Source organism: Zonotrichia leucophrys, chromosome 15 (genome assembly GCF_028769735.1).
Source record: "Zonotrichia leucophrys gambelii isolate GWCS_2022_RI chromosome 15, RI_Zleu_2.0, whole genome shotgun sequence".
Classification (NCBI taxonomy): domain Eukaryota; kingdom Metazoa; phylum Chordata; class Aves; order Passeriformes; family Passerellidae; genus Zonotrichia; species Zonotrichia leucophrys.
The window spans coordinates 5,475,191-5,500,563 of NC_088185.1; the positions used below are offsets into that span (position 1 = coordinate 5,475,191).

General features: G+C 46.4%; 1 protein-coding gene across 3 annotated transcripts in view; it reads left to right on the forward strand.

Annotated features, from left to right (window-relative positions):
• The window catches only part of ULK1 (unc-51 like autophagy activating kinase 1), a 75,241-nt gene that overhangs the window by 33,476 nt on the left and 16,392 nt on the right, over positions 1–25,373 (forward strand). For 2 of the 3 annotated variants that reach the window (XM_064726703.1, XM_064726705.1), the window contains exons 10-17: positions 1,106–1,164; positions 4,827–4,909; positions 7,739–7,789; positions 14,109–14,197; positions 16,214–16,379; positions 17,614–17,674; positions 17,968–18,057; positions 21,973–22,098. In XM_064726703.1, coding sequence (XP_064582773.1) covers positions 1,106–1,164; positions 4,827–4,909; positions 7,739–7,789; positions 14,109–14,197; positions 16,214–16,379; positions 17,614–17,674; positions 17,968–18,057; positions 21,973–22,098 — 725 coding nt within the window. The remainder of the gene's footprint in view (positions 1–1,105; positions 1,165–4,826; positions 4,910–7,738; positions 7,790–14,108; positions 14,198–16,213; positions 16,380–17,613; positions 17,675–17,967; positions 18,058–21,972; positions 22,099–25,373) is intronic. The other variant, XM_064726704.1, reaches the window with a different exon arrangement.

Genomic DNA, 25,373 nt, shown 5'->3' on the forward strand with positions numbered 1-25,373 from the left:
CAGCATCTGATGTGGCTGCTTTTCCAGCCATACAGTGTTAGTGGTATTGTGATGGCCATCTGCAGATTGGCCTGTCTGATTTGCCATTTTAAGCATCTTAATTGACCTTAAATGCTTCTAACTTAGAAATAGAAGTAGGTGGAAGGCTCAAGGGGTTTTTGAGCCTGCCCTGAGCATCAGGAGAAGCTGCCTGTTGCCTCCTCATTCACACTTTCCTACACACTCTGCTGCACTAATAATTGATTGCAGATGAATCCCTGTGATCTTCCTGCCCTGTTTATGTGCCTTCATGTCTGTGTGTGCCAGCCAGCCTGCTCTGCCTTTAATAAAGCAACTTTGCCTAAGCAGAAAAGCTTGAGACTCTAGGGTTAATTTACTGGCCTGTATTATTCATTGCATGAAAACAAGTGGAGAATTTATATTAGGGGATTTTTATGTGTCTGTGCTTGTCTACTGGTGATTTTATTTTTAACCTCAGCGGTAAACCTCTTGTGCCTGGCCCCCACTTTTTTTTTTAAATCCCATCTCTCAGAATTTGGAATCTTGTCATCAACATCCCCCACAGTTGTGTTTATTACTGCACAAATAAAATAGTGCTGTGGCTAGAGACCTTCTGGCTTCCTGGAACTGAAGCAGAAAATCCTAATTCAGTTGTTTCTCCATGTTCCTGGGCTCTTCACAGATCCCTTGCCCATCAACAAGCTCCCTGCCCCTTTTCTAAATGCCCTGCAGCATTAATCCATGTTCTCAGCAGGAGCTGCCATTCATCATTTGGGGCTCCTCACGTCTACAATTATTTTGTCTCCTGGGTGAGGCTATTAGGCCAGCTCAAACCTGAGCATCAGAGCCCACTGCAGTGAAGCTCAGCCTGTGGAAGGGCAGAGCAGGACAGAACCAGGTCAGGGACAAAAGGGCAGCAGGTTGGAATATTGTATTTTCACTGCAGCACAGGGCAGCCTTTTCAGTCCAAAGCAAGCTACATTGTCTCTGCTGGTCCAGCAATTAAAAAGAGCCTCTGCTCTTCAGAGCTACAGTGAAATAAAGATGCAAATCCCTTTCCTTCATTGTCAACTGCTTCATGTGCTGGTTTCTTTCTCCCCCACAGGCCAGCAGCCCACAGGATCTCCGCCTCTTCTATGAGAAAAACAAGATGCTGATGCCCAAGTAAGAATTTTTCCAGTATCAATGTTTATAGGCACTTGTTTACTCTGTGTTTACACCTGTCCTTGCATGCTCCTGGCTTGTCACTTGGGGAGGTGACTGAAGTATTTGGCCTCCTGCCTTTCCCCATTCCTGAGCCCAGCAGTGGTGGGGCCCAGGGAAAGTCAGACAGCAGCAGACAGCCAGGGCTGGGGTGTTCTGTAGGAGAGCAGACATTGTTCTCCTGCATTGCAAAAATTCAGGGCTATGGGTGATTCCAAGAGCCAGCTGGAGGTGCTGCTGCACACGTGGCTGCCCTGAGGCTGAGAGCCTTGGGAGGGACTCAAGGCAGGTCTGGGATGGTGTGAGCAGCCAGGCTGCAGCTCTGCTGGAACCTGCCACACCTGACTGAGGATCACATTCCCATTTCTCACGTGTCAGGGCAGCAACTGCTTGTGTCCATCCTGCTCTTGGGGGAAACACTATCACCTCCCTGGAAATGGACACTGCTGCAGTTTCCAGGGGGAAGAGAGCTGCTCTCATCCCAGCAGGGTGTATGTTATCTCTCTGCTGTGATTTGTCAGGGTATTTTGGTTTTGTTGCTGTGGTCTTTCCTTTACATTTCTGAGCTCTGAAAGCAGAAGCTTATGCTGGTTCTGAAAACCTCAGTCTGGTATGGAGACAGGATTGAAGTTCCAGATTGTGTATCTAAAATCTGGATGGCCTTTTTTAACCAGAAGTTATCTCCCAGTTGGCAGAGTTACTAATGCAGCCATATATGCAGGAAGGTCATTGGGTTGCTGTATATGGATTTTTCTTTTCCCTTATCAGTTCAGACAGCTCCAAGAGATAACTGGAAGGAACTGTCAAGAAGCTGGAGCTCTTATCAATTATTACCTGCATATCTTGTGATATGCAGTTAGTTTTCCTTTAATTACTTCCTTTTTTGATTTGGGGAGAAGACATAAATTTCTACCAGGATTACCTCTGGAGGACCTGGATTGAACCAGAGGGTGTGATGGAGTAAAACACCTAAAACCAAACAATTTAAAGCAAAAATGTGACTGCATAGTAGGAGCTGGTCTGTGTGAGCAGAAAGTAGAGCTCCTGTTTTTCCTGCACAGCCCAAAACATGGCTGCTCACCTCTGAGGTAGCCTCTCTTACTAAATGAGAAATTAATCCATAAAACTAAGAAGTTTTCTTTTGTTGATCCCACTGCCCTGCTGTTGTTTGGCTCATGATGCAGGGAAGGGGAAAATTGAACTCAGCTGTAAGAGGAGAGCATGTCTGTTCTTGAAGGGATTAATCCTTTGAGTCCTTCACAGTCTGCATTTGCCATTTTCACTTATCTGCACTTTTGAACTAACAAATTCTTCCAAAATTCAGATCCAAGGTGATTGTTTTTCTCACTGTGGAAGTCAGATCTGAACTGTCCTTTGTGTAAATTGCAATTCCCTTTTTCCAAAGTCAGTTTGTCTCTTTAGCATGGGCTGCAATCTGTGCTATTCCTGAGTAAACATGAATAAACTCCTTGAATGCCCTGCCAGCACAGGATGAAACACAAAACTACTCTGAGACCTCCTTCTCAGACTGCAGCAGTGCCAGGATTTGGTTTCATTTTCCTTGGGGCTATGCAGGCTGGCACAGGGAAGGTGTTTTGGCTTGGGAATGGAGTGGGGAAGCTGTCCCTGGCTGCACTGCTGCTTCTCCAGGTGAGGAGATGCTCTTCTGAGCATTCTGGGGAGCCCATGGCAGCAGAAGCCCAAAGGCCTCACAATTTTAATAGTGCTGATCTAAACAATTAACATTCATTGTGCTGGTTTGCATGGCAAAGTACATCCAGGTTGTGGGGGCAAGGAGGCAGATTGTGCTCATGTTTAAAAAGATAGTCCTAGAAAATAACACTGAAGGGTAGCAAAGCTTGATGCCTTGGACATGGGAGGTAGAGGAGACAAACAGGCTGTTAATCTGCACCCTCTTCATCTGTGTTGTGCCATCTCAAGTCCATGAGTGGATGTACCTGTTTCTTGGCTTTAAAACCAAGGTTAAAGTCATAGCTGGGAAATGGACTCATTTGGAATGAGAGCTTTACGTGTCACAGATAAATAAATGATGGTGAAAACACTGCAGGGCTGCAGGACTCCAGCACTAATGCATTTTTCAGGAGGCTGCTTGCTGTGCTGTCTTTGGGTTATTCCATTACACAGTGTGCTTCCAAGGGATCCCTCTTTTGGTGGGAGGCTCAACCTGAGGCTCAGTCTGGCTGCATCCCTTCAGAGTCCTGTGTCAACCTGAGATAGTGCACAAACCATTCTAGCATCAGGATGGAAAAGCAGCTCCTCCAGTACAAACAAGGATGAGGGATGCTTGCCATCATTCTCTGATCCTGGGTTCAAATTCCTGCCCCAGCAAGGCCTAGGGCATCACAGAGGAATACCTGGGTGGTACTGAAGTGTGTAAGCACATACCTTGCCTGCCATCTCCTGTTTCTGTGAACAGTTAGGTACTGCTAGCTAGCTCCCTTTTTTTCCCCTCACTATTTTTGAGCTGCTGTTTTACCCCTGTCTGTGGTAGGGTGTTCTGGTGGAGATGATAAAGGAATGGTTTTGTCTCCCAGCATTGGTCAGGCTTGGCCTCAGGGCAGTGGCTGATGCCAGAGCCACGTGCAGAGCCACTGAGAGCTAAAATTACAGTGCTGGGCACACATGTCATTACCTCAGCTGACCCAGCATGGGCAGAGGGGAAGCCTGGCAGAGCGTGGGGCCATGCTGGGAGCAGCCATGATAAACAGAGTTAATGCTGAGAGGAGCTGCAGCCACCCACGCCTCTCTGGGAGAGCTCTGCCCCAGCCCAAAGCCCCCTGAGCACTTCTGGGCATGGAGGGGAGTCAGCAGAGCTGAATCCACTTATGCAAGAGCTGAACTCTGCTTTCCTTGCCTTAATCCATTCATTTATTCCCTGCATTTTTCAATCTGCAGGGGTTATGAAGAGCTGTCCTGGCCTCCCCCCCATCTGCTTGTGGAGTGAGGGAGAGCACAGGGCTTTAGCAGCCCTTTTGTGTTCCAAAGGCTGTTGAAAAGAGTATTTTCTTCCTAACTATGCTGAAAAGTGATGCAATAACTGCACAGATTTTAGCTTGCTGAGGTGGCAGTTGCTCACATCTTAGCGGCCTTTGATTAATCTCTGCTGTATATCCAGGAATCACATAGACAAAGGTTACTTGCTAGTCCTACATAAGCTGCACTGAAAAATAAATGCCTTAATAAAATGGTACTAATTGGTGATGCATTTCACCACCAGTGTCTTAATTGGAAGCTTCCCCTTGGAAACTGCTTTGTTCTAGTGATCTTATTCCCATTAGAGCAAGTAGGAGTGATTTTATTTATTATGTGTGAAATGCTGCAAGTGGAATGGGCTTAGCTGAGCACCAGAGGGATGACACTGTGAAGGGAAGGATCTGCAGGTGCTGATGGGAGAGGCCACTGAAGCAAAATGAGCTGTAGCTTGCCCAATGGCAGCAGGGAGTGAAACTCAAAGACATTTGTGTTCAGCCTCCCTCCAGTGAGCTCCTGGTGTTCCTGGCCCAGCAGGCATGGAGTGAGTTCTGCCAGTTGCCTTCCTGAATATGTAAAATCAGTTTAAGTAGACTGCCAGTGTCTTATTTTGCTTTTGTTTTCAATCCTAGCATCCCCAGGGAGACATCAAGCCACCTGAGGCAGCTCCTGCTGGGCCTCCTGCAGCGTAACCATAAGGACCGCATGGACTTCGGTAAGGCCTCCTCCCACCTGGGCTCTGCTGCTCTCTCTGTTCTTCTGGCTCTGCACGAGCCTCTCTGCTTTTGGCTGGTGCTAGGAGAAGCATCCAGACACCTGGATTTCACCTGTGCCTGGAGGGTTGCATGATCTTGGGGGTTTTAGTTTATGTGCTGGAAAGTCAGAGCTGATTTCAGTATAATTTTGTAAACCAGGGAGACTTGGCACACTTTCAGCATGTGTTTGTTACTTGTATTCCCTGTCCTGGCTTCTGCTTTTATCATCTTGAGCTGTGGTTAAGTGTGCTACTAGGTGAAATGTGTCTTGTGTATCTGTGCTTTTCTGTCACAGTTTCTTCCCAGAGCTGCAAGCTGCGCTCATTTACTGAGCAATCCAGTCACTACCCTCTGCTTCTGAGGGTTTCTGTGATAATCTGAGCCAGGAGTTGTAGCTGCTTGCAGATCCTCCCTTCCTTCTCCAGTTTCTGTGGAAGGAAGCCTTGGTCCTTCTCAGGGCTCAAGCTCTCCAAGCCTTTATCTCAGTCTCCTGACTTGGCTGACATGAGGATTTCCTCTTTTGTCTTAATTCCTTCCACACTGAGATCAGTCATTGTGAGCCCAGTGGTTCTGACTTGGCAGCATCTTCCAGATGTGTTTGAGCTGAGCTCAAAGGTCTCAAGAACCTCCTAGGAAAGCCATGCCCTAGAGGAAAGCAGGCAGAGGTGGAGCCTTTCCTTGAATCACTGAAAGGACCAGGTCATCTAAAGGCAAACACATCCTGTGAGGGTTCAGGATGCTGCTTTTTAGTCAGGCTTGGGTAAAATAGTTTGATATTTCTGGGATTTGAGGGTTGGTTTTCTGTTGGATTTTTGTTTGCTTATCTGCTCAGGAATGTTGTTTCCTCCTGGGCAGCACATGCCAGGTGATGAAGAGGAATTGTTTTGCACGCTCTGTTATTCTTTTGGATTAGAGATAGCAGGAAAGCCTTTCTGGGGATGGTCATCTGGGTAAGCAACTGTGGATTAGCTCAGGTTGATCATAGTTACCCAGTGATGAATGCCAAGGACTGGTTGAGCTTTTGAAGAGTTGTTGAAGCTCCTGACAGACTGGCTTGGATAGAATCACCTGGCAGGGTTATTCCCTGCAGATCTTTTATCTGGGCTGTGGATCTCTGCCTCTCCTCTCATGCTGCTGTGCATTTCAAAAGAAGGTGTCTTTGAGGTTCTGGATTCCCTGCTGTCAGAAATTGTCTGGCAAAGCATTTTAGGCCTATGAGCTGGTTTTGTACCTCTTGGGAGTAAAGTGCATGAGTCCATGTCTAACACTTGGAAATTTGAGATGGGAGCTTTAGATATCACTCTGGACAACAGTTACAGCACATCTTGCAGTATTGAGATTTTTCCTGTCCTTAATTACATTTTTATCAGTAAATTGACATGTCCCCAGAGGAGAGGGTTTCCTGCTGTTCCTTGTTCCCTGGGACCCTCAGCCTGGAGATGTCGCAGTGGCCTCCACAGAGCTCAGTTGAGTCACACAACAGCAACTCACCAGCTTGAAACTTCATGTACTTGTGTGTCCCAGCTGCTGTTCTGCCAGGAACTGATGCTCTCTGCAATCTCAAGATTATCTAAAGGAAAACCAGGAGGGTTTCAAGTTGCAAGTTTCCTGCTGATGATTACAAGCTGGGTTGTTTGAATTTTGCTTTGCAAGCACAGCTAATAAGCAGTTTGGAGCAAGGAGTGGGGGAAAAGTGAAAGAAATCATCATTTCCACCCCCTCAGTTGAGTCAGCTTGGCTGAGGGATGGTACCCTCCTCTCCTGCAGCAGGCTGAAAAAGAAGCAGGAAACCCCAGCAGCTGAGCAGTTCCCACAGGATGGGGATGTTCTCCATCCACAACAGATCTAATCTGTGAGATGCCAGCTTTCCCTGCCAAAGATTTCCATTCCTTGCCTTGGGCTGAGCTCCAGACCTCACTGCACTCTGCTGCAGGACCCTGGCACAGCAGTGGGGAGGGAGGATGGGGGGACAGGGATTGTTTAAAGTTAAAAAGCAGACAAACAAAAAACCCAGTGACTGCGTTCTGGAAAGCTCAGTCCCCAAAGAGTAGCTGTTTACAGAAGAAGTTTGTAAACCTTGGGTGTTGCAACAGGAAATCCATTCTGGGAAAGAAGCTGGAGCTCAGTAATCAGTGTTGATCCATGGCTGACACTCCCAAAAGTCTGAGTTGCTGATTGTGATAGGAGAGGGCTCTGGCACAGAGCTGCAGTGAATCAGAGATGAAGGAGCTGGGAGAAGTGGCTACTTGTGAGGACAGGCAAGCATGCAGAGAGTGTTCAGCAAGCCAGGACAGAAGCTTTTCTTGGCCTGGATCTCTAGAATGAATTCCCATAATGAGGGGAGGAAGCAGCAGTTGTGTTTGATGTGAAAGGGAGGGAGTTCTGGGCTGGCCTATTAAAAATGCATTTCTGCCCTCAATGCATGATGGGTTTGAGTCTGTCATGGAAGATCACTCCCTGAAAGTCTTTTGTCCATCACTCCTGTTCCCTGGAGTGAGTGGCAGTGCAGTGTAATAAATGCAGCTCCCCTGGATCTCTACATTTAGGGTGATTCACCATCCTGATTAGCCAGGGATCCAATTAATTTCCCATCCTTATTTCATGAGCAAGTCCTGCATCCAGTCTCCAGCCTGTAGTCTTGACCACTTCTATATGCAACCATAGCCAGTCAGCTTCCATTGTTGCATGGAAAAATCACTGTATAACACTAATTTCCTGTGTTTTATCTGCTTTCTAAACTTCTCACAGGCATTTTCTTTCACTGAGTCATTGTTCTTGATTTTTTTCAGATGAATTTTTCCATCACCCATTCTTGGATGCAAGTGCCTCTATGAAAAAATGTAAGTATTGCATTTTTGATTACAACTGTTTCTGAACCATGGCCTGACTTCCTTTGCTGTTAGTTCAAAAGAAAAGAAAAAGAGTGCTTTGTGTTTCCTTAGTTATTTAGGCAGGGATTCAGTGTTTATTACTCCATCACATCCAGTTTTTACCATCAAAATGTATTTAATTTTACTGAGTTGTCTTCAAAGGGGTGAATTGGGGGATATTTAGAAACCTAAAGTGGAAGCAAATGTAATTTTGAAATGTGTTCAGCAGCTTTGTGGGAAGTGCTGGTAGGTACACAGGATTTTGTCTCATGGTCTTGCTATTCATCCTCACCTGTAGCAGCATTCAGGCTGGTGAATGGTGGAAATTGGCACTCTATGCCCTGCTTGCCAGGCTGGGTGTGCAAAAGCCAAATTGTGTGGCTACCAAATCTTGTTTCATCATTTACATCAAAGTTCTTGATACATCTTGATTTAGAAAGGTTACATTTATTGCTCTGTGGGAGCTGGCCAAAACAAAGATTTCCAATGCAAGTTCTCTCTTCCTCCAAAACAAAGATTTCCAATGGCCAAAACAAAGATTTCCAATGCAAGTTCTCTCTTCCTCCTTTTGATTCAGAACTTTGGAAAAGTTTTAGCTACACATATTGTGGTTCAGAGGTTTGGTTTGGTGGAAAACAATTCAGAGTTGCTTCTAGTGCATGGGGCATCATAGTCCTCTGGCCAGGAGACTTGGGTTAGTGGAATTGTGTGTGGTTGTCCTCTCTGGAGGGATTCTCCTGGACATTTGATCTCCTGAGTAAATATAGCACCGAGAATCTTCATCAGTGACTAACTTGGGGTGTCCAGTGCCAAGTCTTGGAGGAACCATGTCCGGCACAAACCCAGTTTCCCTCTTGGATGTGTGCCATGCATAGACACACCTTGTGTGATACCCACATCACTCCTGACCCTCTCTTGCTTTCCTGCTGCCAGAGCAGCAGTTCTGAGTTGTCCTGATGAGGTTTTACCTTTGCACTCAGGTGATCGTCCTGCGGGCAAGAAAAGGCGCTTCTGGTTTAGGGGAGCTTTCAAAGCAGCCAGGGCCCTGAGCCCCCCTGTGCCAGCAGGGTGTGGGGCCAGCCCTGGCAAACAGGGCAGGAAAGGACTCTGGCCCTACAGGGCTGCTCCTGAGCCAGCCCAGCTCCGGGCACCTGCTGTCCTGCGTGGGAAAAGCCCTTTGGAGTCTGATCCCCCTGTGGGCAGAAGATCTCCCCCTCAGGATGTTCATGCATGCCCACCAGCTCATCTCCTACCTCCAGCCATCCCCCTGCTTCACTGGCCAGGGGAGCAGAAAACCCCAGAAAAACAGGAGAGGGTTCTCCTGACTTGGCCTCAGTTTCCAGCTTGTGCACAGCTGCTGTGTAAGAACCAGAGGTGCCATTATGAGCAGGAGAATGTAGCTCAGCCTTTGCCACCTGCTGCACCAAGGTTAATGGTGTGGGGTCAAGGACCAAGGAAAAAAGCACCTTTACAGGCAGGTAAGGCCTGTGCAAACCCCAGACCTCTCTGTCACCCTGCTGATCCTCGCCTCCGGACATACATCCACAGCCTGGAGCCCTCTCCAGGCAGGAGAGACTGCTACTGGTTCTGAAGAGTTGGGGGAAATATCAACCCATTGCTGGAGATGTTCAAGCTGTGGTGCACAGAAATCTAGTGCAGGAGAGAGTTCTGGTAGTCTGCTCTGAGGTCTCTGCTCCTGCCAGATGCCAGTGATGGATCAGAGCCCCTCTGACCTGTGCTGAAGAGCCTGGAGGAGAAAAGGCTGCCTGTGGTCATTTTGATTTCTGATAGGAGGGAGAAGAGCCAGTGTATCAGCAAAGGCTGAGTTGTGGTGATCTCCATAAGAAGAACTCACCTGGTATTTATGGAATGCTGTCTGGCATGGCAGTGGGCTTGACCCTGGCACAGCTGCAGCTGAATGTCTTGGCAGGGCTGCAGTTCTCAGGGGCTGCCTCCCCTCAGTCTGTGTGCAGAGCTAGGCTGAGTCCAAAACCTTGCTGGGCTTCTTCATCTCAATATATGGCTCAGCATCACGAGTGAAGGAAATAGCAAAGAGAAGAAGAGCTGCATCTGAACCATGATGGTCCTGCTCAGCCTGAATATTATGCCTGCAGTGGAGAGCTGAGCAAGGAACTTTGTATTCTTGCTCTCCTTGAGAGCTGATCATTAGCTACCACTAAGTCATTCACATCTGAGTTTCTTTAAATATAATGGAACTTTGGAATTCTGGAAATCTGCTCAGTCCTCAAATGTAGATCATTCTGCAGGTGGACAATTTTGAAGCTGCTAAGGCAGGGGGATCCCACTTGTTGAAATACATTTTCATGTTTTTTGAGATGCTTCAGCAAAATCAACATTTCTTTTAAGGAATCTTTCAATAAGACATTTCTGACAAGCATCTCTTCTTCCCTGCTGTTTGGAGGGATGGTTGTTTTCATGTCCCTCCCTGGAGACTGGGTTCAGGGCCCTTGGCCTTTGTTAACTAAGATGCTATACTTTATTTTTTTGTTTGTTTGTTTATTTATAATTAATTTTATATTGTGGGTTTTGTACCAGTGACTAAGCATGTACTTCAGATGTGTAAAAATTTATTAATAAAAGTTTTAAAATGCTGTGTCTAGTCAGACTGTCGTCTGTCTGCAGCCAGGTCTGATCAGCATATGGTATGGGGCTGTGTGTTACAGTAATAACACATCAGAAACCATAATTAGATGCTTGTGCAAGTCTTCTCTCAGTAAACACTTTGTAATTGGTACCCGTGCAGAATATTTTGGAGGTTTTTCTGCTCCTGCCTTTAATGAATGAGGAGCTGCTCCCTCCTTGACTCTGAGTTTAGAGAGCATGAAAGGTGAGCAGTTATGGTTCAGAAGTGCATGGGTGCTTCACTCTCTGAAATTCCTGTCAGGCTTAGCTTGATTTTTGCCATCTTTTTAATCTTCTTGTACATCAAATACTGAGGTGGAAACCAGCAAAAAATCCCCATGACTTTTGCATATAAAAGATTTTAATGCCGCAGACTTTTAAACTCTAAAAAGCAACTTATTTGGACAAGTCCTTTCAGAGTTTGCACTCAAACTTTATTGCCTTGTCAGAGATTGCAATTAAAGAACTTTTTGATGAGTGGTTTTAATTGAATCAGGATAATCAGGAAAGTGCATCTCTCCAGTGTATGGTAGAACTCAGATTCCAAATAAAGCTTTTCTATAAAACTTGAGGGTTGGATATTTTTAGGACAACTGAGCCCCTGGTAGGATGATGTGTCAGAAGCTATTTTTACAAATATAGGATCCAGCATCAGGATCCATACAGCTGGAGCACAGGCTTGCCTTTATGGCTCCCAGCTCTCCCATTTTGAAACCAGTTGGCATTGGTTACACAATGTGCAGGATGACTGTTTTGCTGCTGGAGCAAGTTGGAGAGGACAATTATGAAAACAGACTTATTTACATTACAATTACAATCCAGCAATTTCTGGATTTGGGTGGGAGCCTACAATTCATGTTAACATTCCCCACATTCAGACTCAACTGCAAACATGATGAGCCAAGTGTTTGCACCCTTTTTAATTTTGAGCTGGGAGTGCCTGGGTGTGTGGAGGAGATGGAAGCAGGCGTCTTTCTTTCAAGCTGGCCTACATGGCTGACACCAAAAAATGCCCCAGCAGGGATGTGGAGGTCAGAGAGGGTTTGTCAGAGCCAAACCTCATGGTTCTGCATGCATCAAAGTCTGTTTGGACTGTCAGGACCTTCTGAGTTGGAGCTCACAGCATTACAGTGTGAATTTGGGGAGTTCAAAGGGATTTAAATAAGAATTTATTAATAGAGGCTCTATCTAAAGGAGTGCTTCATGCTGCTGAGTTTGAGTTTCAGATAATGGCAAAGTCTGCCAGCTTCTCTTCCCTCCTGATTAATGAAAAGCTATCTGAAGCAAATAGTCAAAAATAGAAATGTCTCAATTCTAGCCAGGTTTAAATCAATAATCACAGAACCAAAATAGGCTGGAGGGGACCTTGTGAGAGAACTGGAATGACTCTAACAAAAGTACTAATTCCAGGAAAAATGAATGGTGATGCAAAACTTGCATCAGGCATGTGTGCATACAGTATTCAGTTATCTTTTTTTTTAAAGCACTCTTCCATACCAGGAAGGGCTGTGTGTACATGGGTGATTTGTTCTGTAGCAGCTGTCAGGATAAATAGGGAGGGAGACCTTTTTTTCCCCTCCTTTCTGGTGTTAAATCTATAGGGAAGGTCCTAGGGATTGCTCTGCAGGCTCTGTGGGAGGACTGTGGAGATCAAAAGCAGTGTGATAGAGGCAGGACAGAGCTCTTCATTTCACAGGCAGGTTCTCAGGGCTCTGTGTGTGTTCTCTGAGTGTGGGGAGGGAAGGCAGCTGTGCTGGCTCTGTGGACAGAGTGGCTCTCCATGCCAAGCCCCTGACCTCCCAGAACAGCCATCCTTGGGATCCCTCCATCCCTGCTGCTGTACAGGAGCCAGGGCAGTGTGTCACAGCAGCACAGCCCACCAAGGGCACTAAATCTGGTGCAGAATAGATGCAGAAGCTAAAAAGTGTGTCCATCCCACTGTAGGTTCCTGCTTGTTAAAGCTGGAGGAGATCACTGTGGCCCTGCTTAAACTGTTAAAGTGATCACTTACTTACATTAAAATATATATTTTAAGTCTACACTGCTTTGGCTTTCTTTCCTGCTGTTGGATCTTGTTACATCTCTCTCAGACCGAGGAATTCAGTGTCTCAGTGATTGCTCTCTTTGTGATAAAAGACTCTGGTCCAGTCGTCCTTTGACCTTCTTTGATAGGCTGCATGGAAAGATTTCCTAAAGCCTTTTATTAAAAGGCATATTTTCCTATTCTTTTATCATTAGAACACTGTTTCAACAGTTAATTGCAGAGAAATGGACTTTTATTTTTCTAGCCTGTTGAATAGAGAAAGTACTTTGTAGTATCTAATGGGATTAATGACAGAGGTAGTTTTACTTCAGACAGAAGCATTCCTCTTCTAGGTGTTATTAATCTCCCTTGTATTAGCTATGGAGTCATTAGCACAGGTACTGTAAAGGCAGAAATTTGATAGAAGGTGCTAATTCTCTGCCAGCTTAATGGAAGAGCAGCAAAGTGTTCCTCTCCTCAATTAAGCATTGTCTCTGATCTCTATCTTAAGTCATTCAAATACCAAAATGGTTCCAGTGTAAATCTGACTTCAGGCTGCCTTGAAGTGAGGATTTTGGGCTCTTCTGTGCTGCTCAGTCTTGTGCATGTGAACTGGGGAATTTGAACCACTAACTGCTTCAAAGTCCTTTGAAGAGCCATTGTTACCTCTGACTGTCTCCCTGCTTGGCTGAGCTGAGCTCTTCTGTTATTTACTGAACCTCACTTGCATAAGTTATTTGAGTTAAATATTCTTTTCTCCTCTGATGCCTTAATCATCTTTTCTGCCTGAAGGTCATTGCTAACCAGGCCTTTCAGTGTAAGCTTTAGGCCTTGTGAGGGTTACAAAGGCCAGTGCAACAAAGAACTGAATAAAATTGGCAGTTCCTATACTGAGCAATAAAACATAAAAGGGAGGGGTGCAGGGATGGCCTGTGCCATGGAAACAATTTCTGTACAAAGGTACTCAATAACCAAAACACGTTTAACTTGCAGAAGTGACCAAGTTGAGCTGTAGGAAGCAATGCACTATTTCCTGGAGGAAACCCCCTGGAAGGTTTTTTGTTGGCTTTTGGGATTTTGCTAGGAGCACATGGCCTGGGATGCCCGAGTGGCTGTTTGGACAGCAAACACACAGGCTTTGAGTAGGCATGTGTTTAACTTGGCACTCACCTCCCAATATTTGATGTATGTGTGCCAAGCCCTGAGGTCTCATGAGGAAGAATCTGTCAGGGTATGGTCTAGCTCCTGGCTTCTGCCCCAGACATGAGCAACTCTGTTCACATTTCTCTTTCTCTTTCTCTGCATTTGCAAAGATGCTTTGGAGGCTCTTTAGGGCAAAAACCATCTTGCTGCTTGGGTAGGTCAATGGTTGAGTGGGCATCTGATCTTGGTCAGGAGTTCTCAGCCCTGTGAGGGTGTGCACAGAAGAGTGGATGCATGTGAATCACATAACTGAACAGAATGCTGATTTTCTTTTGTTCTCCTTTAATTGACCGCATATGATACATGAGACACATGATGGTGCATGAGATAAATCTGATGGGAAAAGATGAAGAAGACTTTTTCTTATTGCTTGATCTTGGTTTAACCACTTATTTTGGTTTTGTCTTTTGCTGGTTTTAGCTGCTTCCGTGCCAATGCCTTCTTACCCCAGTTCTGGCTCTGGCAGTTCCTCCAGCAGCTCCTCCACTTCCCACCTGGCATCACCTCCTGTAAGTACAGCTCAGAGGCTGCACTGTGTGTGTTAATGGTTTGTGTATTTGAAATGAGTCTCTGCTTTAGTCACTGAACACTGTAGCTCTGGCTGGGCTTGGTGCAGTGTTCTCTCCAGTGTAGGGTTTCCTGAAGGTTGGCTTATTCTGCCCAAGACATGTTTCAGTGTGCCATTGCCTGTTGGATGAGAAGCCATTATGAAAGAAGTTGGTATGAGCAGCGCTAGCTTGTCTTGGCAGAGATGGAAAAGCTCCTTGGAACCCAGACCAGTTGCTAATTCAGGGTGTAGCTCTGCTTCCTTGGCTGCACGTTCTGTGTGTTCTAGCAGAGTGTATCCACCTCCTTCTGACCAGCATGTCCAGGCACCACAGAGGGACATTCAGCAAAGCTGTTTGCTCACACCAGACCTGCCACAGTCCAGTGGTCTCATGAAAGATGATCTGAACTGATTGCTTTTCTCTCTGGTTGCCCCAAATGGTGAAAACTTTTCTGGAGGACAGAATATTTAAGTGACCAGTGAAGTGACATTCCTGCAGCTCGCTGAACTGAAAGGTTGTTTTTGAAGGCTCTTGGTGAAAGCTGCCTTTGACTTTGAGCTCAGGAATGCTGCTGGTGTGATTGGTAATGGAAGGGAGAAGGATGGGACTTTTTCTTCCCTGGCATGACTGGTTTTTTGCTCTGTTCTCTGAGTTTCTCTGGACCAAAGTATCTCATTTTGGTGTGGGAAAGACTGAGGGCTCCAGAAGAAGTTGAATTTCCAGGTTCTCATGATATGAGCTGGACAGAGAGGACAGGTCTGCTCCCCTCTGGATGTTTCATGATTGTGTCCCTGAGAGCTTCCTCCCTGCAGCCTGGAGTGGAGGGTGTTGGCTGATCCCTCCTGGCCATGAGACTCCAGGAATGAGCAGATGCTGTGAAAAGCAGACACTCTCCTGAGCTTTCCTGGTCTGGGAAGCTTTGGGATGGTACAGAATCACTGCCAGACTGGGAGGGGGTCTCATGTTAGAGGTTTACTGCACCTCTCCTGCTCTGCTTTGGAAGTTTTGCTGATGGAGGTGTGCTGGCTCAGTCTGGGAAAAATGCCACGTCTGCAGGGCAGAGTTTGCAGCTTGGGTGGAAAAGAGACAACTTTGACAGCTGGAAAATTCCTTCTGCCTGTGTATCCTGTGTGTGCAGAGAGGGAATCCTCACTGCTGCAGCAGGAGTCTCTGCAGGGTGAGCAGGGTCTTAATGAGGCCCAAGTGAAAGCAGCTTCGAGTCTTTCTCAGCCTGGAAATGCATCAGGATAAAGATTGTGATCTGCTCTGTGGGCAGTTCAGCTGCCTTAAAGCTTTCTTAAACCATCCAGCCTCCTCCATCTGTCTGCAGTGGGAGGGGATTGTGGGGCTGTTCATCATTCAGCTGAAGGAAGCAGGAAAATGGGACTTTTTAGGGACTGTCCTGCCTCTGACAGCTGTGAGCTGTTTATCTGCTGGAAGTTTAATCTCTTTTGGGCCTTTCTTTAGCTCCTTAGCAGCACTACAGCAAAACAGGGTGGTCTTGGAAGTTCAGGAACACTTATCTCCATGTTACCAAGTGCTGCAAAAGCACAAATAGAGACCAGATGGTTCTGTGTTTAAGAACAAAACAGAAAAAAAATAACCCTAAAGAGCAACCAAAAGTATCTCTGAAGGCTCCTCTGGTGTTCCCAGCCATACTAGAGTGAGTTGGTAGAAAATGTGTGATTGATCCAGAAAACCTCAGCGGAGGGATGCAATACCTTGAGTGAGTTTTTCCTGTCTGTGGAGCATCAGACACACTGGAAGTATGTTTTGTGTAACAGAAGATGCACTGTTCTGACAGGGACATGAAAGGCTGTTCCTTTCCAGCAGTCTGAACAGCTGCTTCTGGCAAACCATCAGCCCTGGTTTGTCAGCACAATGTTGTTTGTAGCCTTGTAGAGCTCAGTTTAAAGGATGGAGCGGAATGATGAAGTAGCTGTGCTGAGGGCAGTGTTTGTTTTCTCCCTGAACTAGCAGTCCCTTGGAGAGATGCAGCAGCAGCTGCAGGAGAAGGCACTGGCATCTCCCACCCAGGACTCGCCCGGGTTCCTGCACGGATCCAAGGACTCTGCAGGGAGCAGCAGCAAGAATTCCTCCTGTGACACAGATGACTTTGTCATGGTCCCTGCACAGTTCTCAAGTAAGGGGGTTTCTGAAAATGCAGATGTTCTGAGCAGAGGGGATGTGGATGCTAAGGATAGATATTGAAAAGTTGAAAGGGTGGTTAACTTGTCTGTTTGGACTGAATAGTAGGAGTGGTTTTGTTTTCAAGCTGGCAGAGGGATCTGCCTCCCTGGCTAGTTTCATGGGATGTTTTGTAATTACCTTTAAAGACAGGATTTGAGAGTAAAGATTACTTGAGGACCTCAATAAGAGATTGAACCTGGAAATCCAACTGGAAAAGAAGATAAATGGGCTCACAGGGAAAAGTCTCTCTCACAGAGGCTTTTACCTTGTTATCCTGTCTTCAGTTTCACTCAGCATCACAGTCCAAGACAGGATTTCAGCCAGCAAGCTGGATTTTACAAAAATCCCTGAGAAAAACTAAAATATGTTCTCTTTTCTTTAATTGCTCTAGATTTCATTTTATGACCTTTATGTGTTTACACTTTGATAGGACTTGCTAGCAAATATAGATGTACATAGAACCAGGCCACAGTTCAGCCACATGCCCAAGTATGTCCATGCACAAATCCTTACTGAACCAGCAAAAGGACATTGTTCAACCTTACCCATGTGTGTGATGCTTTGCTGAGTTGGAACTTGGTGATAAATGCTGTGATTCCTCCTTTCACACTTGTTGCACCACTTGTGTTAAAACAGGAATTTGGAGGGGAAGAGTAATCTCTGGAAGGTCTCTGCAATACTTAGGATAAGGAGGAGCTTGTGTTTTCCCTGGAATCAGTGGTGGGACCAGTACACACTTGCCTGGTGCTGGTCATGTTCCCAGTTCAGATGTTTGTTGTGTATCCTGCTGCCAGCTCATCTGGCTGCCCTGGATTTTTGCCAGGGAGGACAGGGATGTTCCAGAGCTCTGTGAGGATCTTGTACCACTTGTACACAGCAGCCATGACTTGCACCAAGGGGACATGGCCCTGTTGCCTCAAATGATTGTCAGGATTGTCAAGCCCCCTTCCAAGAGGACTTGCTTTCAACAAAATTTTCCAAAAGTTCAGGGTGTAAGGATTAGCAGCATCCACCATGAACTCCAGCTTCAGCCCACGTGTGGTTTGCAAAACACTGACTTGAGGAACAACTCAGCAGGCTTGGGGGAGCAGGAAATTCTACACAAAATCTCAATTGCTATGAATGTATAAAGGTTTTTAAGAAAATTATCTTTAATTAATCTCTTTCTGCACTTCCTTGTTCCTCAGGTGATTTAGCTGCTGAGGCTGCAGGAGGGAAACCAATCCAGGACAGCCTGATGTACAGTGGGTAAGGTCACCAAGGCAGCTGAAATTGTCCAACCATGGAGCCTGCTGGGTGTTTGGGATTGTGGGGTTCTGGTGGATGGGAGGGAAGATTTTCCTGAGTTAAACTTTTTTTCAGGGATATCTGTCATCTGCCTGGTTGTCACCCTTTTCAGTTGTTGTGGGAGCAGGGTGACAGTGCCCAGAGCTCCCACTGAGGAGGTGCTGGGCAGACACAGCTCTGCTGCTGTGCTCTGTGGGAGGGAAACAGGGCTGGTTCCCAGGCTCTGGCCGCTGAGTTCTTTCTGTTTCCCTCAGGAGTTCCCTGGTGACTTCAGCAGGCTTGGAAAGCCAGGGGAGGACACCATCTCCATCACCCCCTTACAGCAGTTCTCCAAGCCCATCTGGGTAAGAAAAACTGTTTGGTGGTGTCTATGCAACACTGAATAATCCAACCCCCATTGACTTCCAGGGGGGATTTTACTGCTGTTGGTGTGCTGGGCAAGATCCACATCTCTCCTCTTAATTAATGGGTAACAAGAAACACCCAGGAGAAACTCCCCAGCCTTGGGCACTGATCAGTCCCAACTACTGAGCCTGTCTCTCCCTCTTCTGGCTCTCAGGAGGGGCTAGGAGGGAACACAGGAGAGCTGGAATTACCTCTGTTCCCTGAGGGGCAGGGATTGTTCTCAGCAGAAGGTAAATGTTCTCAGCTGGCACGTTCCCCAGTGCCCAGCCCTTAGAGGTGGACAGAATTCCACCTAAAAACCCTTGTTTCTAATTCTAATTTACTGGACAAATGTGGGGGAGTGTTGCTCATCTCTCCTTGCTGTTGAAGGACATATGAGAGCCTGCTTAGTTGTTTTTGGGTTTGTTGAAAAGTTCCTTGTGCTGTGGCTCTAGAAAGTAATGCTGATACTGGACCTTGTTTACTAATGGGGGATGCAGGAGTAGGAGGAGCATGTGCAAACAGGCATGGTCATGGGTTCATTCCAGCTAAACCAGTTGCTCTAAACTCAGTTTTGGCCTTTAGAAGTGTTGTAGGTGACAGCTGCCCACACATAACAGTACCAGCTGCCCAGAGGGGCCAGACACTTTTGTGTTCTGAAGGTGTTAATGGTCTTTGGAAGGTGATCCCCTTGACTCTGGGCCCTGAAGCTTTAGGGTATGTGCTTAGCTTGCAGGGAACTGTTTGTGTTGTTTCCCATCTTGTTCTTGCCTGCTGGGGAAGCAGGACAGCTTTCATCTTCTGCTCTGTCAATATGGCACCTGTCGGGGGAGGATGGCTTAAGGGGATTTCACACTGGGAGATGGATGACCCTAAAATCTTTTTTAAGAAGAAAGTATAGTTCCAGGCTGTGTGTTGAACACATTTGTCATGAACAGAGCCCAGAAAATGACAAAACATAGCCTCAAAGCATACAAATGTAACAGAGAATAATATAGCTCAGAGCCTGGCTGACGTGATCAGATTAATTGGCAAGCGTGTACCACAGTGTGGAGTTTAATTGCATGAGGCTTCTTATGCCATGGCCTGCTAAGCTTTTTAACAGCTTATTCCTCAACTGATTCCTTTGCGTTCTGGGGATCAGTCTCTATTAAAGGATTTGGCCTTGCTTCTGGGCACCAGTGAGGAGAAATTCAGGGAAGTTGACCACAAAGGCTGCCCACTTCTCACTGTTCACCAAACTGGCCTCATCATTTTCTAGTGGACCCCAGGGTGCCAGTCAGTGCCAGAGGCTTTGATCTAAACATGTTTCCACTCTCACTGTCTTTCCTACTCCTTCCCAGCAGCTTCTGTGGAGCAGATGCCAAACTCTCTAGTGCTACTCCCCACTTTTCTGTCTGCCTTGCAGTAACACTGAAAAGCTGAATTCTGTGCTGGTTGGGATGGGGGTAAGGCATCAGCAATGAAAGATTGGAGCAGTCACTCTGAGTCCAGAGGACAAAGCTTGCTCTTTGCTCTGAAAGTGCTCATGGCTGGTGCCACCCAGCTGTGGCCTCACTGGGTTTCAGTGCCCTTCCCTGCAGATGGCACCAGACCTGTTGGTTCAGCACTTGGCTCCACTGGTGCAGAGCACTCCTGGTTTTCCCTCTGCCTGCTCCCTTGGAAGCAGCATTCTCCCTTCCCTGTGTGGCTCCGGGCTAGCAAGCAGTGCTGGCTGCAGTCCATCTGGGACAGAAAGCAAGGGCTGTCTCAGAGTGGCCAGCAGTGGGTTTTCCACAGGATGTCATGGTACACTGACAACTCTCCTTGCTCTTAATTAAGAGATTAAGAACTGGGCAGAATAAAAACATGCCAATATTTGATCCTTTTTTTTAATTTCAATTTTTTTAAACGCTTCCTTGAAGATGCTTAGTAAGTCTAATGAAAGGTAATTCCTTGCATGTACCCCACAGCACTAGATTTAATACCATTTTCAAAGAGCTTTTAATTACTGCCTAGTAGTTAAACTCCCTGTCCCAGCTTTATCTCTTGGGCTTTGCAGGTTTATGGTCAATTGCATTCTTTAGGGCTTGAGGCCATTTAGCAGGTTTAGTGTATGTTACCTCATCTGGATAATTTCCTTTGCAACTTGCACCATGTGGAGGAAATAAGGATTTGATATAACTCTTGTGGAGAGGGAGAATCCTTTTACCCAAGAATTTATTTTCTGATTAACAATTTTGACCAGATAGAAAAGATAGCATTTGAAATGCATGTTCAAAGTGAGCACAAGGTTTCACATGAACCTTCAGATTTCTTGCTAAAGCTTTGTTTTGTTTATGTCTGTCAAAATGCCATGTTTTATACTCATGGAAGGCAGACACATCAAAGCCTCACCTTTTTGCTGAGCTACTGGAAACCTTGAATGCCTTTTTTTTGTGTGTGTCAGTGAAGAATCAAGGCATCCATGCTGCCTTTTGGAGACAAATAGGAAATTAAGAATCTCTTTTCTTGGTGGAAGAAATAAGAGCACACAAGGAAGAATATATGGAACTTTAAGAAGTTGAGAGAGGAATGAAAAGATCAGAATAATTTGATCATTCAGCCTTGAGGAAAGATCTCTTCCAGTTATTTGGCTCTCCTGTGATTGAGAAGTGTCTTCACATGCACTGTGTGGAGATCTGCAGACACTTTACTGCAGATCACCTTCGTTCAGTGCTGTCACCATGAACCACAGAATGCTATGACCTTCCTCAAAACAGAAATTCTGCTAATGGGATTCTTTGAACTACCAAATAACTCACAAACTCTTCTTTCTTCCCCTGAATTCATCTGTGTTCTTGCTGAATTAAGTATATCCTTTCATGTCATGTAAAATATTTCTATTCCAAGTGCTAGACCCCAAGGAGTGATGCTTCCATCTTGTCAGGGGCAGACCCAGGTGTGTTCCTTGCTTGACAATGAGGGAGACTGCAGAAGCCTTCATTACCAATAAGATCTTTCTGTACTTGTCCAACATCCCTGCAATTGGTGTTGGCAGTTGTAAATAGCTTTGCCATGGCAATTAATCCTGGAATTCTGGGGCCTTTGGGAAAAGACTTTAGGCAGCTACTTAGTTAAATGTGGTATTTGCATGGATTTTGTTCAGCATGGTTTGTGTGTGTAGCCTGGTGGACAGGTCAAGAGTAACCTGGGGGAACAGGAATCAGACATGATGAGCCAATTCACCAGCTTGGATGGAAGGAGCCTGAAATTTGCAGAATGGACTTGTCCCATGTTGTGTGTGTGGTATTCCATCTTGCCCTTGATGTGTATAGAGATATCGGCTCCTGTCCCTCAGATTTATTTTCTCCTGAGGTGCCTTCTCCACCCTGTATTTAACTTGCCAATATTCTGATCTGCAGCTCTGCATTCCCCTCGTGGTGTGAGGCTTCCACGGGGATGCCGTGGCTGCAGCAGTGCCTGTGCATGAGTCAGGCACAGGCAGCTCTTGTCAGCAAAGGCTGTGCTGGTGTCCTTTCTGAGCCAGGGATGTTTAGCCCTGCTCAGCCCTGTCTGCTTGGCTGTGGATCTGAGCTCTTGGAAACTGGGCCAGCCATGGCCTGAAATAGCAGGGCTCTGGTTTTCCTGGAGGGAGTGGTGTGCTTGGGTGAGGCTTGAACACCAGGCTGTGGGTGGGAATGGTGCTGGAGGAAAGGTGCCTGTTTTCAGGAGATGTGTGGTGCCATTTCCCTTTGATATGACTTTGAACCACCTCCTGCTGCAAACCCACAGCCCCAGAGCAGCCCAGGGGACGCTCCCTGCCTGCAGTTGCTTCATGAAGATAAAATCTCCAATTAGCTGGTGGAAGGCCCAGCCCTTACAGGAGGTTGTCTCTGTGTGTCTCCTTCCCACAGGCGGCCAGGGCAGTTCTCCAGCAGCAAGTACGGCCACTCTGTGCCCATCCCTGTCCCCACACAGATCCACAACTACCGGCGCATCGAGCAGAACCTGCAGTCCCCCAACCCTTACTCCTCTCCCCGGTAAGTGCTGGGACCAGGGGCTCTGGACACAAACTGCTTTGCACTGTGCTTTCTGTACCTCTGTGAATATCCCTGGTGCTGGGCTCTCCTCCTCACAGAATCACAGAATGATGAGGTTGGAAAGAGACCTCTAAGATCATGCCCTAGCACCTCAACTAGATTATAGCACCAAGTGCCATGTCCAGGCTTTTTTTAAACACATCCAGAGATGGTGATTCTACCACTTCCCTGGGAAGAGCATTCCAGTACTTTATTATTCTTTCAGTGAAAAATTTCTTCCTAAAATCCAACCTGTACCTTCCCTGATGTACCTTGAGACTGTCTCCTCTGGTTCTGTCAGAGACTGACCCCCACCTGTCTGCAGCCTCCCTTCAGGAAGGTCTAGAGAGCAATAAGGTCACCTCTGAGCCTCCTGTCCTCCAGGCTAAAGAACCCCAGTTCCTTCAAACATTCCTCACTGTAGGAGAGTGTTTTGGGGTGTTTTTTGTGGTGGTGTTGATTTGTTAGCACTGTCAGTTTTGCCTGTATACTTTTATATAAGAAAGCTCCTGTCAGCTCAGAGTGAAGGCTGAGCCACTTTGAGTCTGACAGCTTTTCCCATGCCAGCTATGGATTGGGTGTCCAAGTGTCCAGGCAGCGAGACCCATCCATCTGGCAGATGCCTTTATAAAAGGAAAATTTGAGATAAACAACTAAAATGGATGGGGCTACAGAACCTACCTGACTTTACCTTAATTGGTTCCTGTAGCCAGTCATGCCATAGATGATGTGTTGTGCACAAGTTGCATTTTAATGTGGTTATGCAGGCAGGACTGAGTAAATCATGAGCAATTTAAGCCCGTGAGGCAGAGCATGTTTTCTGAAGGCTGTCAGGAGGACCCTGCTGCCAAGTCTGCAGCAGACAGCTGACCTGAGTGCAGAGGTCATGCCTGGTACATCCAAGACATGCAGGGCTTCTATCTCTTCTCACATGTGATTGTTGGCTGGCAGCAGCAGCCCAGGTCATGGACTGATGGGAAGGAGACCAACACAGGATCTTAAGGAGCTTGTGCAACAGGGGCACTCAAATAGAAGTGTCTAGGAGGTGTCATGTCCTTTCTAGGATGAGTTGTGTTGGTGTCTGGATTAGTTAAAGTTTAGATTTCGAAAGTAGGGTAATACCTACATCAGCCTAAGTTTGGCTTCAGCCAGCCTAATTCAGGATGAGGCTTATTTGAAGTGGACCCAGAAGGAGAGACACGAAATGCTGATACTGATCAAGGATAGGGATTAGCAGAAGGCTTGGTCTGTGCCACTGTAACTTTAATACTGCTTTATGTTAACTTTTTTAAGTGTGTGGCAGGTTTTGTGGTAAACTGTCCTGTTTCCTAGGTGCCTTATGTTTTTGACAGCAAAACCTGTGGATGCTGTTGGGTTTGGACCTCACAAGAGTCCTGGTTATCCCTGTGAGGTATCAAGAGAGCTCTGGAGAAGGTGCTGTGCCAACCCAGAGCTGAGGCTCACAGCTCACAGCCAGGGAGCAAAGTGCCATGTTCTGCTCCTTTTAGTCAGCTCTGTGCAATGCTGAGAGTGGCATGTCCCTGCACAGGAACTCGAGGAATGGCCCCATCAGGGTGACTCACAGGCTGCTTTTAGCATCTCCTCAGCAGCTCTGGCGTCATGTTTTTCTGCCCCAGGAAGCCATACTTATCTCTGGCCATCACTTCCTCTAATCAGCAGGTTCAGGAGACACCCTTCAGGAATGGCAGGAGAAAACTCCACCAGGCATTTTGTGATGCCACTTTTCCATCAGGTGGATCAAACAGGCCATTGGTGCTGAGTGCTGAGTAGTGTTTGCTGAGTCATTTGATTGCAAACCTTGACGTGCACTCTGGTGGCTGAGAAATGTCCCCCTGTCACCTGGCTGGCTGCTGTGTGACAGCTGTGGTTGTGCACAGATGTGTGGCTTGCTGAGGTGCTAGTTGGGTGTGTGTGCCTCTGGCCACATCACCTGTCCTACTCCTCTGCTGGCTTACCTGGGTCTCACAGGGTGGCATTTGGCATTCCACATCTTCCAGCAGCAGCAGTCACCTGGTGGTTTTCTTCTGCAAGCTCCTGATAGATAAATTTCAGCCTTCTGCATGGCTCATGGTCTGGAGAATTAAAAGCATGGCAGGGCAATGCTTTCTGCCACTGAATATGCAGATATCTTCTTACCTTTCTCTTTGGAAATTCATTTTGCTTCAGGGCCAGGCACTTGATGAACATTAGCCTCTGAATCTGGAGCAACCTGAAGAGAAGTGATTTTTAGGTTAAAATTTTCAAGTATTTCCTTTTTTCCAAGCATGTGATTATAGCATGGATTTACTTGGGTGCAGAATGTGGTAACACATTGAATAGGGGCAGGGGGGTTGGCAGATCAACGACTCAGCTATCTCAACTACTGAAATAGATGTATTTTTTAAATGTATTTATTTTCTGAAATGTGGCATAGAGTGAGATATACACCTAGAAGTGTTGATTTACTGACAGTTCATCAGGATGATTCTGCCAGTCCTGGCACTGCTGAAACCCACATCCTTTGTTCCTTCTGTTCAGATACATGAGGGCAGTTAAATGCAGCATCCCTGGCAGAGGAGGCAAGATACCTCACTGACAGCATCTTTCAGGGGCTCAAGCAAGGAGGGATTTTTTTCAGCATTGATTCCTGTCCAGAAAACACCTACTGGTTGAGACTAGTGTTCTTGTAACAAGAGAAAAAATGTTTCAAAAATGAGAATAGAATGAAGGACTTGATGAAAAGACTGTTCTCATATGGAGAAGTGAAATGGGAATCTTGGTGAAGGAGCCTGCAGAGCCAGAATGGCATTGCAATTTAGGTTGTGTGTTCTTAGTGATGGTGAAAAGATTAACATATTGAGAAATAATTAATTGATATGCAGTAATCCTGTCTCTCTCCAGACTGATTGTGTGGATGTACTCACTTTCCCACTAGTTTCCTCTTCTGTTTCATTTTAGCACTGGCTGATACTCAAGGCTCCTGCATGTGTGGGCTTTGCAAATTAATTTTAACTCCCTAAGTTGGGCCTTTACAAGGAGTTGAAGGTGTTTAGACAGGCAGTTCTGACAGTCCAGCCCAAAACCCCAAATTCCTCTGGGTAGCTGTGAAGTGTTTCAGATCTGACAGCCACACTGTTGTGTTTTGCTCTGTAGCTCCTGACTGGAGTCCAGGCTCTGCTGCAGAGCCTTGGCACACTTTACCTGAGCACTGAGCACAGAGCTTTCTGCCTAAAGGC